Consider the following 13,882-nt stretch of genomic DNA (forward strand, 5'->3'; position numbering starts at 1 on the left):
GCCTGAGGCTAAGAACGCTATGTACGCCCTTCCTTCATCTCAATATATTCAAAGCCTCCCTCTTTTAAACCCTCCCAGGAAGTTCTGTGTTCTCTTAAATCTTTCTTTGTGACATCCTCCCACCCCGTTCGGGGAGGACCCTCTTTTTGTTTAGTCCTAGACGGTTGGCCGACAAAGACAATCTTTGGCAATCTGTCATCCTTTATCCACGAACGCGCCCAAGCCATCTTTTTTCCTGATAGCCCTAGGAAGTGGGATTGAACCTCATTTTTCTTACAGCTTTCTATTTGAGATAAGTTCAGTCAATCGGGTATCCAAAACAATGAGTAGTCAATTTCTCAGGAAATCACCAAGAAAATCCTCCTCCGCTTTTTGAAGCGGAGGTTCTGACACTTCAGAATCATCCTTGACCACTGTCATAACTATAGCATCCAATATTCTAATCATCTAATCATCAGGATAGTATAAGTCCAGGGCAGTTTTACTTCCCCATTGGATTCCGCTTTCTCACATTGCCTTTACTGTGCTCTTAAGGACAAAGTCCATCAAAATGATCCATATCAATGGGGTAGAATACAACTCTCTTTGAGTCTAGATTTTATACGACACCAGCTACTAACCACAGCTGATTATTATCGTACATAGTGCTAGCCACTTTAAAATATTTATATTGTATGCCATGCAAGGATAGGACCTTCACTAAAGCTCTTTTTCAGTTAAATCAAACGCTTGCTCATATATATATATATATATATATATATATATATATATATATATATATATATATATATATATATATATATATATATATATATATATATATATATAAACGGCTCCATATATTTTTTTAGAAATTTGCCGTCCTGACACTTCCTAGCCCGATAAAACTATCTAGATAGGTCACAGGTTTGAGGAAATTCGTTAACAGCCTTTATTCTGGAAAAAGAATCATCTGAGTAATACCATATTTATGAGCACATTTCTAGAGCATAAATACGTCGTATGTGTCCCAAGGGTGGTTGCTTCGTTCTTAATATTTATGAGATATGCGAAATTATACAAAAACTCATCAGTTTCATACTACCGAGAGGACAAAAACGTAAATTAGGAATTGCTCAAAATGAAAAAAGGGACCATCAAATGAGACAAGATCAAAACGTCGACCAGAGAAATGTAAATTTACTATATCAGAAAATGAAGCACCTAGAGTCTAGACTATCAAATTTGACAAAATCAGAACGTGTCAAAAATAAGAGTGAAGAATGAAAAATTGTGTGGTTAGCAGAACCGTGTAAGCAAAATGAAGAACAACGAAGTTAAGTAGTTTCATAATGCCTAGAGGACAAAAAACGCAAATTAACAATTGATCAAGATGAACATATTACACAAAACACCTTCAAAACAGAAAAGATCTACACCCCACATAGGTCTGTACAAAATACATTTCTTTGGGGGGGGGAGGTGGTCGAAAAGTAAAAAAACATAGCACGTCATGTGGAACATACAAGAAATTACAGGACAAATCTTGAATTATAGTAAAAATGTCACGTTTTTTTCTTTGTTTTTCTTTACTTCATAAGAAAAAAAACACGACAAACGACCTTAGATTTATGCTGAACAAATGTGACGGTAACTTTCAAAAGCAAAGGTACATACACGTCCTACTCTTGGGGGATGGTGTTAGGAAGAAGTTTCTTTTCCATGAAGGGGGGCCCTTCAGACAAATATCAGGGGAACTACCCCTCCGCCACATGCTTAGAGACCTCAAAAGGGTATGGAATATGGAACTCCGTGCGCTTACCCTACTCTAACTTAGCAGGCAAGGCCATCAAAGCCTATATAGCTGATGGTAACTAATTACAGCACAACCTAAACAGTTAGTTTAGGGATAGTATCGTCATGTTATGGATGTAAACACCACAAACAATATAGTATCAGTTCATTCTTCTCGGAACTCAAAAAATGTTCAACCTTTAGTTCATTTTTGAAAGAAACAAGAGATTATGCGTCTTTAAAATTTTCCTAGTCAAATCCCAAAATTCAGGATTTTTCCTACTCAAATCCTAGTTATCCCGAATTCGCTCAATTTCGGGATATTTGGTAGAGTTGTGAAGGTTTTGTTTTCAATTGCCGGAGTAATTAAAGAAAAGTCCCGTTCGGTCTGTTTTGATGACGTTATTTTGTCTGTTTTGAAGCATGGGCATGATTCTCTAAAAAAAGTTTTGGTGGGTTCATGTCTTCGATTCACACCTTCAATTTATAATACAGTTAGAAAATTCAAGGAAACTTTCATTCTTAGATGTTTTAATTCTAAGAAAATACTCCTGATCTTGAATTTTCTTTTTATAGGAAGCCTACCCACAATGATTGTTATTTTTACTTCTTGTGGAACCACCCTCCTTCTGTTAAAAGATGAGTAGCGATCTCTTCAGTAAACAGAGTTCTAAAAATCTATTCCCACAATCGTGTAGCATCTATATTAAGCAATGTTAATGATATTTTAGTCTGTAATGCATACCCCGTTAGATTTATTGAGAATATCATAGATAGATGAATAAAAAACATGAAACAAGAAAATAATGAACCTACTCCCCTTTTTTTAGTTGCTACAGCAATTGAAAAACAAAACTTTCACCACTCTACCTGGCCCAATGATTATCGCGGTGATTATCGCAGCTAAAAATTTATTTATTTTCTTCTGATAAAACTTAATTGACAAATCAGTACTCCATTTGTAGTGAGATCATAGTTAAACTTATTTTGAAACTATGCTTATCAGCTTTCCGGTTTCCATACTTTATTATCTTATACTGTGAAGAGTAAAAGCATAAAAGGAAAAAATAACAGATATTTTTCAAATATTTCAGACAATGTATCTGAAAAATGATAATATTTATTTGTTTCTTTCAATATATTTTCAAACTCTCAAGGAGGGTGTGTTTTCGCAATTAGTTAATACTGACGAAGGAAGTGGTGTTGGTGTTTTCTTTGGAGATGATGAAATAGAAGCATCTTTAACCGTAAATAATAGCCTTGCTACTTTTACACAAACCCAAAATTTGTCGGGACAATTTTCCCATTCTCAAGGTATGATTAACAAGTCTATTTGAAATAGAAAAACAATGTTCCAAAGCTATTTATTGAAACTGGAATTCTACTTACGAATAAGTAAATATATAATAAATAAATTAATTGTTTGATTCAGTGACTGAGCCCGTACAGAATACTTCATATCTACAAAATAGGGCGCAAAACATCAAAAATCTGAATAAAACTCCATGTTATACAAGGGAATAAATGTTTAGTCTAATTTCGAGGTAATCTTAGAGGCTTTAAGGTGCCTGATTTGCCCTTTTTAGGAGATGGAAAAATCTAGGAATTAATTTTGGGCTTCTGACGGGGTGAAACCACAAGCACTAAACGCCATCATTACATCACAATCATCACAAGCACTAAACGCCATTTCATCGACAAGGAAAATCCGTCAGAACATCGACAGTCATAATATCGACACGTCAGGGCACCGACAGTCACAATTGCAACCCGTCAGAACGTCGACAGTCATAGCATCGACACATCAGTTGATTGACAGTCACAATCGCTATCCGTCAGAACATCGACAGTTATAACATCGACACTTCATAACATCTAAAAAATTTTTAGATGTTATGACGTGTTGATGTTATGGCTGTCGGCGTTCTGACGGTTAGTGGCTCTGACGGATTTTCGCTATGTAAAAAAGTTTATAAGTTTATATAATAGTAATAAGTATATAATAGTTTAGAAACAAATTTCGGCTATATATTTGCACATCAGCGGGGTGGGGGTAAAGCATAGCATATATTATATACGTAACCTAACCTAACCCAGGTACCTTTCCCCCCTAAACCCCAAAAAACAAAAGTTTAAATATTTTAGATGCCATGAAAAAATTTTAGTTGTTATGACGTGTCGATGTTATGACTGTCGACGTTCTGACGGTTAGTGGTTCTGACGGATTTTCGTTTAAAAAAAATATTTTGATGTTATGACGTGTCGATGTTATGACTGTCGACGTTCTGACGGGTAGCGATTGTGACTGTCGATGTCCTGACGTGTCGATGTTATGACTGTCGATGTCCTGACGTGTTGATGTTCTGGCAGATTTTTTGTCGATGCTATGACGGATTTTGTTGATGTCCTGACGGTAGTGGTTCTGACGTGTCGATGCCCTGGCGCCTTCCCCTTCTGACAATTAGGGGTAGTCAGTTCAAACTTCACGTTTTTAAACCCTATATGTAAAAAAAACTTTAGATTCATCGTAGCAAAGCATTTTTTTTTCGTTGTTGCACCTTTTTTTAAAGGAAGATCAAAACAATTGAAAAACTAAGTTCATAACAGTCTTAAACCCCCAAATATTTCCAGACGATTCTTTAGCCTGCAAGGATAAGAAATGGAGAAACAGATTTTTTACCAGAATCAGATTTACTTTAGTCTTTTTAATGTGACGAGATGTGTCTACTTCTGCTTATTTTGTTTTTATTTTTTATTCTACGGAGTGGTTTACTTTCTAGTTAAAACAAATAATTAGCCCCACAATCATTCATGAAATGCTGATAGGATGAGCCAGCATTTAGGTCCAGACATTAAAAACAGTTTTAGGACAGGGGCTGACTGGTCACCAATCAATTTCGACTTATCAAAAAGGACTAAAACTCTAAAAAAATGTGTGTATGTTTCACCGTCACAAATACGATCTATAAGCAATGGACAAATTGCAAAGCTTACACCCCCTTCCGTCGGAGCTGTGGGGAGCCTTTTCATCACCAGAGGCATGTTTATTGGACCTTTCAATTATGATGAATCAAAGGGCTATCTCAGAATTTCCTTCTGATGTCTCTGGGGTAAAGGGGACAGGGGAAGGGGGCTAGTTGTCCCTCATTCTGTTTGGTCACTTAAAAAGGCACTGAAGCTTTTAATGTCTGTTCGAATGAGCCCTCTCCGATATTCCAGGACCCCTGGTTTGATACCTTCATCCCTGGGGGAAACTTATTGTAAGTTTTATTTAATTTACATAAATATAGATATAGTTCTAAGAGAGAGACGAGGGGAGGATGAAGGTAGAAATTGACATAGAATTTCGAAGGCCGTATTCAGGACTTTTTTTAAGGGGGGGGGGGTGGTATGGGAGCGGACAAAGCTTAATAAAACGCGTCAAAATGCGTTTTTACGCATTTTTATTACGTTTTTACAAGTTTAACAAACATTTCCACCCTCATTGAACACTCAGGTAAATAAAGAATTAGTTCCAAGGAAAGACAAGGGGAGTTGGAGGTAGAAATTGATATTTAATCTTTCTTGATTTCTCTGAATATTTCTTGCCTACGCTGTTATTATGAAAGTAAAGAGTAACAATAAACCCAAAAACTAGCATAATTTATTCCGTATGGGAGGGGAAGTGCCCCTTTCTCATCCCCACTTCCGCTTTTCTAAAACCGTGTTTGATATCTGGTCCTTTAATTACCCCTTAGGTCATGTGATCGACATTTTGAGGTACGTACTTTTTACGACCCGCTGGTAGGATGTATATTTCAGTTTTACAAAGCCTGTTATATAGAGCCTCAAGTACCACTCCAAGAAAATTGATTTATTTAAACTGATTGTTGGGGATTTTAGTAAGAAAAAAGGCCTCTCAGGAAAATACCTAAGCAATAAAGATCTTCTTATTAGATTATAAGGCAATGCGCAAGCCAAAAACAAAGACTATGGGAGACGAAGGTTTCAAATTTTTTTTTTTGCCAGAACCGTTACTATTTTTGCATCGTTTTTTTGCTTACTTTTTTTTTAGATTTTTTTGCTTACTAGTTTTGTATCGTTTCTTGTTTCCCAAGGAATGGGTCACTTCTCAGCAAAAACCTGTAATTAGGCTTGATGTTTCCCGCAGTATTACACGGTCCAGAAAGATCTATAGTCCAAGCAGATGAGATTGCGGTTGGCTGAAGGTTTAGCAATAATCGTTTTAGCAGTCTTTTTAGGCTGACTAAACTAAAAAAACTAGATTTTTAAGTGAAAGTAAGAAGCAACATTAAAAGTCGAAACGAACATAAATTATTCCGTATATGAAGGGGTTGTCCCCTCCTTAATACCTTGTTCTTTACGCTAAGGCTCTTAGCAACTTAGAAAAAAAAACATCGTATTCTAATTAAACGACCCTTGTGTTTCAAGTGCTGTTCTTGAAAAAATGGGACAAACAGTCAAACTTTAGCGTAAAGAGCAAGATATTGATGAGGGGCAACCCCTTCATATACAGAAAAAATTTCTGTTTGTTTTGGGTTTCAATGTTGCTCTTTACTTTCACTTAAAAAACTGTTTTTTTTTAAATTTAATTTCTGATCGTTCTTAATATAGTGCTGATAAAACTGGCTGACCTTCCATGAAAAATTCCGAAAAACTTCCCCTTCCCTTACGGAAAACTCCTCCGTGTAAATTTCCCCCAGCGTAAAATACAGCCCCCCCCCTCCGTTAATTTCTCTCCAGACAATTCCATCCTTGCTGAAAGTCCCCTCCCCCGTAAAATTGCTTGTTGACGATTCAACCTTAAAGATACTCCTTAGCATGCGTTCATTTGAAAAAGACTTCAATTACTAATCGTTTTCTTGATCACTCCAGAAATCCCTCCTTCCGTGAAAATTTTTCTCGGAAATCCAAACACGCTAAAAATAGCCCCTGAAAAATATTATACGTAAGCAATGGGCAGCAAATTTTATAACACGCCTCCCCCTAGGCACTGTGGGAAATCATGTTATCCCTGAAGACATAGTTATTAAATCTTTTAAATATACTGAAAAAATGACTATCTCACAATTTTGATCGGATAACTTTGGGGGGAATGGAGCATGAGAGGGGGGCTCGTTGCCATCAAATCGTTTTGATCACTTAAAAAGACCACTAGAACTTTTAATATCCGCTCGAATGAACCCCCTCCCAATATTCTAGGAGTATTATATCGTTAATATCACACCTGCAAAAAAAAATTAAATAAAGACGCATCCATCTCTTCTGGCAAAAAAAATCTCTTCTGGCAAAATTAAATAGAGACACGATCTCTCTTCTGGCAAAAAAATCAAAAGTTCCACATTTTTATATGTAGGAGCTTGAAACTTCTACAGTAGTGTTCCCTGATACACTGTAACTGATTGTGTGATTTTCATTAAAATTCCTTGACTTTAAGGGGGTGTTTCCCTCTTTTTTGAAGATCAAGCAAATTGTCTCTGGCACGTAGCTGTTGATTGGTAACATTAAACTTGAGGAATCCTGTATATTTGGAATCAGCATAATGAGCTGATTCTTTAGTAGTGATGTATTAACGATAGAGAGCGGGGTGGTAGGTGATTACTGTATTAACGATAGAGAGCGGGCAGGTGGGGCATTACTGTATTAACGATAGAGAGCGGGCAGGTGGGACATTACTGTGTCAATGAAAGGTAGCGGGCAGGTGGGACATTACTGTGTTAATGAAAGGTAGCGGGCAGGTGGGAAATTACTGTGTCAATTAAAGGAAGCAGACAGTACTCCCACCTTACAAGTGGACTATCATTCCTGACAGACATATTTTTTGTATGACTGATGTTTTATTCAATGTTTTTTTATATGGATGATTTATTTTTTACTGTACTGGTGTTTTATTGTATGGATGTTTTATGTTTATGGATTATTATTGTTCCTTGTATTGGTGTTATATTTGATGTTTTATTGTATGGAAGTCTGATTGTTATTGCAGGGATGGTTTTGATATATGGTTGGATATGTGTGTTACTTTATGATTGATTATACGTATTGTTATATGGTTGGTGTTTTATTTAATGTTTTTTTTTATATGGATGTTTTATTGTATGGATATATGGATTTTTATTTTAATAGTTATTTTTGTTGATGTCTTTTTATTGTACTCTAATGATGATATGTTTTCTTTACCAATGATATGATTTTTTACATTCTAAGCAAATTCCCATTGATTTCACGAAATTTGTGTTTGATGTAGGAATCGAACGTGAGACCAGTGATTTCCTAGGGTAAAAGAACGACATATTACTCGTCTGAACCAACAAGCTATTGAACATATTATGATTTTAGAAATACATCCAATGTTTTGTTTCCGGGACATTAGCCAACAGATGTTAAGCGTCACAATATCGTAACTAGTTATTTGCTCATTCGATTTATCAATTGGATTTTCGGTGAGTGTTAACAGTGACCTGTTTCGGGACATTTTTATACCATCATCGTGAGAATGTGCATACCACGATGATTTGAGATGCATACCGGACAGACAATTTCTTCTGATGCTTGGGCCCTAAGTCCTCCCCCTATCCCTATACCCCTCCCTCACTCAAACCCTCCCCCTCCAGCCCTCTCCCCACCCTCCTCCCACCCTTCCTCCCTCCTTTTACCCCCCCCCCACATCCACCCCAAACTTTTTTTCTTTTTTTTACATGGTATTTTTTCAACTTTTTTCTTCATCTCTTAGAATGACATGAACCATACTTAAAACATAAAAAAATCACATTTAATATTTTTCCAAATTCAAAATGAGAATGATATAGAAATGTTAGTCGTGACTTTTACTATTAGAAAAATATTGTTTGTAGTAGCAATTTTTTTGGACTAAATTTTTTTTTGAACTTTAAAATTATTAAACTTTTTTTATCGACATCATTTGTCGGATACGTCGGATAATATTGAAAAAATCTATGTATTAGAATGAGCAAATTCTTTATCAACATCTTTTGTCGGATACGTCGGAGAAAATTGACAAAATCTAAGTATCAGTTTAAATAAATTCTTTATCAGCATCTTTTGTAAGATATATCGGATAACATTGACAAAATCTATGCATGAGAATGAATCAATTCTTTATCAACATCTTTTCTCGTATACGTCGGATAAAATTGACAAAATCTAAGTATCAGAAGTTAAATAAATTCTTTATCAGCATCTTTTGTCAGATATGTCGCATAACATTGACAAAATTTAACTATCAAAGCGAATAACTTCTTTATCACTATCTTTTGTTGGATACATCGGAAAAAATTCACCAAATCTAAGTATCAGAGTGAATAGATTCAGTATCATCCTCATTTCTCAGATACATTGGATAAAGTTGACAAAATCTAAATATCAGAGTAAATAAACTTCTTTATCAACATCTTTTGTGTATCAGAACGAATAGATTCTTTATCAACATCCTTTGCCGGATATGTCAGTTGACATTATCAAAACCTTACTGTCAGAGTGACCAAATTCTGTTTCAACATCTGTTTGTCAGATTTATCAATATCATTCGACAGATACGTTTGATAGTGTCAGAGTGAATAAATTCTTTATCATTGTCTTTTATCAGATATGATTGATAAAATAGAGAAAATCTAGGCATCAAAGTGAAATTCTTTTCACTCTGTTTAAATTTTTCTGGTTAGTTTTCTGGTTAATTAGGTTAAATTCTTTATCAACATCTTTTGTCAGATACGTTGGAGAAAATTGACAAAATCTAAGTATCAGATTAAATAAATTCTTTATCAGTATCTTTTGTAAGATATGTCGGATAACATTGCCAAAATCTAAGTATCAGAGTGAATAAATTTTTTATCGACATCATTTGTCGGACACGTCGGATAACATTGACAAAATCTATGTATGAGAATGAATCAATTCCTTATCAACATCTTTTGTCGGATGTCAGAGAAAATTGACAAAATCCAGGCATCAGATTGAATACATTATTTATCAGCATATTATGTCAGTTATTTCGGATAACATTGTCAAAATCTAAGTACTAACGTGACTAACTTCTTTATCAACTTCTTTTGTTCGATATATTAGATAAAATTCACAAAATCTAAGTATCAGAGTCAATAGATTCAGTATCATCCTCATTTCTCAGATACATTGGATAAAATTGACAAAATCTAAATGTCAGAGTAAATAAACTTTTTTATCAACATCTTTTGTCAGATACATCGGATAAAATTGATAAAATATAAGTATCAGAACGAATAGATTCTTTATCAACATCCTTTGCCGGATATGTCGGTCAACATTATCAAAACCTAACTGTCAGAGTGACCAAATTCTGTATCAACATCTATTGTCAGATTTATCAATATAATTTGACAGATACGTTTGATAGTGTCAGAGTGAATAAATTCTTTATCATTGTCTTTTATCAGATATGATTGATAAAATTGAGAAAATCTTGGCATCAGAGTGAATAAATTCTTTATCAACTTCTTTTGTTGGATACATCGGATAACATTCACAAAATCTAAGTATCAGAGTCAATAGATTCAGAATCATCCTCATTTCTCAGATACATTGGATAAAGTTAACAAAATCTAAATGTCAGAGTGAATAAACTTTTTTATCAACATCTTTTGTCAGATACATCGGATAAAATCGATAAAATATAAGTATCAGAACGAATAGATTCTTTATCAACATCCTTTGCCGGATATGTCAGTTAACATTATCAAAACCTAACTGTCAGAGTGACCAAATTCTGTATCAACATCTATTGTCAGATTTATCAATATCATTTGACAGATACGTTTGATAGTTTCAGAGTGAATAAATTCTTTATCATTGTCTTTTATCCGATATGATTGATAAAATTGAGAAAATATAGGCATCAGAGTGAAATTCTTTTCACTCTGGTTAAATTTTTCTGGTTAGTTTTCTGGTTAATTAGGTTAATTTCTTTGTCAACATCTTTTGTCAGATACGTCGGAGAAAATTGACAAAATCTAAGCATCAGATTAAATAAATTCTTTATCAGCATCTTTTGTAAGATATGTCGGATAACATTGCCAAAATCTAAGTATCAGAGTGAATAAATTCTTTGTCGACATCATTTGTCGGACACGTCGGATAACATTGACAAAATCTATGCATGAGAATGAATCAATTCTTTATCAACATCTTTTGTCGGATACGTCGGAGAAAATTGACAAAATCTAAGTATCGGATTAAATACATTATTTATCAGCATCTTTTGTCAGATATGCCGGATAACAGTGTCAAAATTAAAGTGTTAAAATGAATAACTTCTTTATCAACTTCTTTTGTTGGATACATCAGATAATATTCAAAAAATCTAAGTATCAGAGTCAATAGATTCAGTATCATCCTCATTTCTCAGATACATTGGATAAAGTTGACAAAATCTAAATGTCAGAGTGAATAATCTTTTTATCAACATCTTTTGTCAGATACATCGGATAAAATTGATAAAATATAAGTATCAGAACGAATAGATTCTTTATCAACATCCTTTGCCGGATATGTCGGTCAACATTATCAAAACCTAACTGTAAGAGTTATCAAATTCTATACCAACATCTATTGTCAGATTTATCAATATCATTTGACAGATACGTTTGATAGTTTCAGAGTGAATAAATTCTTTATCATTGTCTTTTGTCAGATATGATTGATAAAATTGAGAAAATCTAGGCATCAGAGAGAATAAATTCTTTATCAAAGTCTTTTGACAGATACGTTTGACAACACTGACCAAATCTAAGTGTCAAAGTGAATAAATTCTATATCAACTTCTTTGTCAGATACATCAGATAACATTCACATAATCTAAGTATCAGAGTGAATAAATTCTTTATCTACATGATTTGTCAGATATGCTTGATAAAATTGAGAAAATCTAAGTATCAGAGTGAATAAATTCTTTATCAAGGGCTTTTAAAAGATAAGGTTGATAATACTGAGAATAACCAATCATCATAGTAGCATATTTTGTATCAAAATCTTTGTCAGACCAACAAGATAACATTAACAAAATAAATACATTAGGGTAAAAATATTCACTATAAACCTGATTTATAAGATATGCTTGTTAACATTTAGGATATTAAAGTATTAGCATGAATAAATTATTTATCAATGTCTTTTGAAAGACATGTTTGATAACACTGACATAATTTAAGCATCAAATTTAACAAATTATTTATTAACATTCTTTATCGATATCATTTGTCGGATACGTCGGATAACATTGGCAAAATCTATGTATTAGAATGAATAAATTCTTTATCATCATCCGTTGTTAGATGTGTCATTATGAAAAAATGTAATAAAGTAACAAACTATTTTTTGAATTCACCTCTTGGATACACAATACAGAAATGTCGAGAATAAAAAAAATACAACTATACAGATTCAAACATGCAAACCGACAAAGACAAGCACTGGGATAAGCAAACACACGCCCAAACTCATAGGCAAAGAGAGTGAGATAGATAAAACACGTGTATATATATATAGATTCAGACATAAAAACCAACAAAGACAGGCATTAAGATAAGCAAACACCCGCCCAGACACATAGGTCCAGAGGGTGAAAGAGACAAAAACAAATATAACTATATAGATTTAATCATACAAACCGACAAAGACAGACAGTAGAACAAGCAGGCAACCACCCAGAAACACTGGTTTAGAGAGTGAGAGAGACAAAAACACATACAAATATATAGATTCAGACATACATAGCGACAAAGACAGGCACGGAGAGAAACAAGTACATATCCAGATTCACAAGCAAACAGAGTGAGAGAGTCAAAAAACGCATATAAATACATAGATTTAGAAATACAAACCGACAGAGACAGGCACTGGGAGAAGCAAACATCCGACCAGACACATAGACAAAGAGAGTGAGAGAGATAAAAACACATGCAAATATATAGATTTTGACATACAAACCAACAAAGACAGACAGTGAGAGAAGCAAACTCATACCCAGATTCATAAGCAAAGAGAGTGACAGAGTCAAAAACGCATACACATACATAGATTTAGACATACAAACCGACAAAGACAGGCACTAGGAGAAGCAAACGCACCCCCAGACACATAGGCAAAGAGAGTGAAAGAGATAAAACACATGCAAATATATAGATTTTCACATAAAAACCAAAAAAGACAGGCATTGAGATAAGCAAACACCCGCCCAGACACAAAAGCAAAGGAAGTGAGAGATACAAAAACACATACAAATATATAGATTCAGACATACAAACCGACAAAGACAGGCACTGAGATAAGCAAACACCTGTCCAGACACATAGGAAAAGAGAGTGAGAGAGACAAAAACAAATACAACTATATAGATTGAAACATACAAACCGACAAAGACAGACCCTGGGAGAAGCAAACAAACCCCCAAACACTCAGGCAAAGAGAGTGAGAGAGATAAGAACACAAGCAAATATATAGATTCTCACATACAAACCAACAAAGACAGGCATTGAATACAAACCGACAAAGACAGGCACTGGGGGAAGCAAACATCCGACCAGACACATAGGCAAAGAGAGTGAGAGAGATAAAAACACATGCAAATATATCAGATTTTGACATATAAACCAACAAAGACAGACTCTGAGAGAAGCAAACGCATACCCAGATTCATAAGCAAAGAGAGTGAGAGAGTCAAAACGCATACAAATACATAGATTTAGACATACGAACCGACAAAGACAGGCACTAGGAGAAGCAAACTTACCCCCAGACACATAGGCAAAGAGAGTGAGATAGATAAAAACACTTGCAAATATATAGATTATCACATACAAAACAAAAAAAGGGATTGAGATAAGCAAACACCCGCCCAGACACAAAAGCAAAGGAAGTGAGAGATACAAAAGAACATACAAATATATAGGTTCAGACATACAAACCGACAAAGACAGGCACTGAGATAAGCAAACACCTGTCCAGACACAAAGGAAAAGAGAGTGAGAGAGACAAAAACAAATACAACTATATAGATTTAAACATACAAACCGACAAAGACAGACACTGGGAGAAGCAAACAAACCCCCAAACACAC

The 13,882-nt window shown here is 34.5% G+C and overlaps 1 protein-coding gene across 1 annotated transcript in view; it reads left to right on the plus strand.

Annotated features, from left to right (window-relative positions):
• Nucleotides 1-2,744: 2,744 nt before the first annotated feature.
• LOC148939631 (uncharacterized) overlaps nucleotides 2,745-13,882 on the plus strand; it is a 53,254-nt gene continuing 42,116 nt past the window's right edge. Inside the window, exon 1 of the mRNA XM_089106625.1 lies at nucleotides 2,745-3,087. Within this exon, the coding sequence (XP_088962751.1) occupies nucleotides 2,871-3,087 (217 nt within the window). The 5' untranslated portion in view covers nucleotides 2,745-2,870. The remainder of the gene's footprint in view (nucleotides 3,088-13,882) is intronic.

Source organism: Artemia sp. Qi Xiang Cuo, chromosome 21, assembly GCF_049724085.1.
Source record: "Artemia sp. Qi Xiang Cuo chromosome 21, ASM4972408v1, whole genome shotgun sequence".
NCBI classification, from domain to species: Eukaryota; Metazoa; Arthropoda; class Branchiopoda; order Anostraca; family Artemiidae; genus Artemia; species Artemia sp. Qi Xiang Cuo.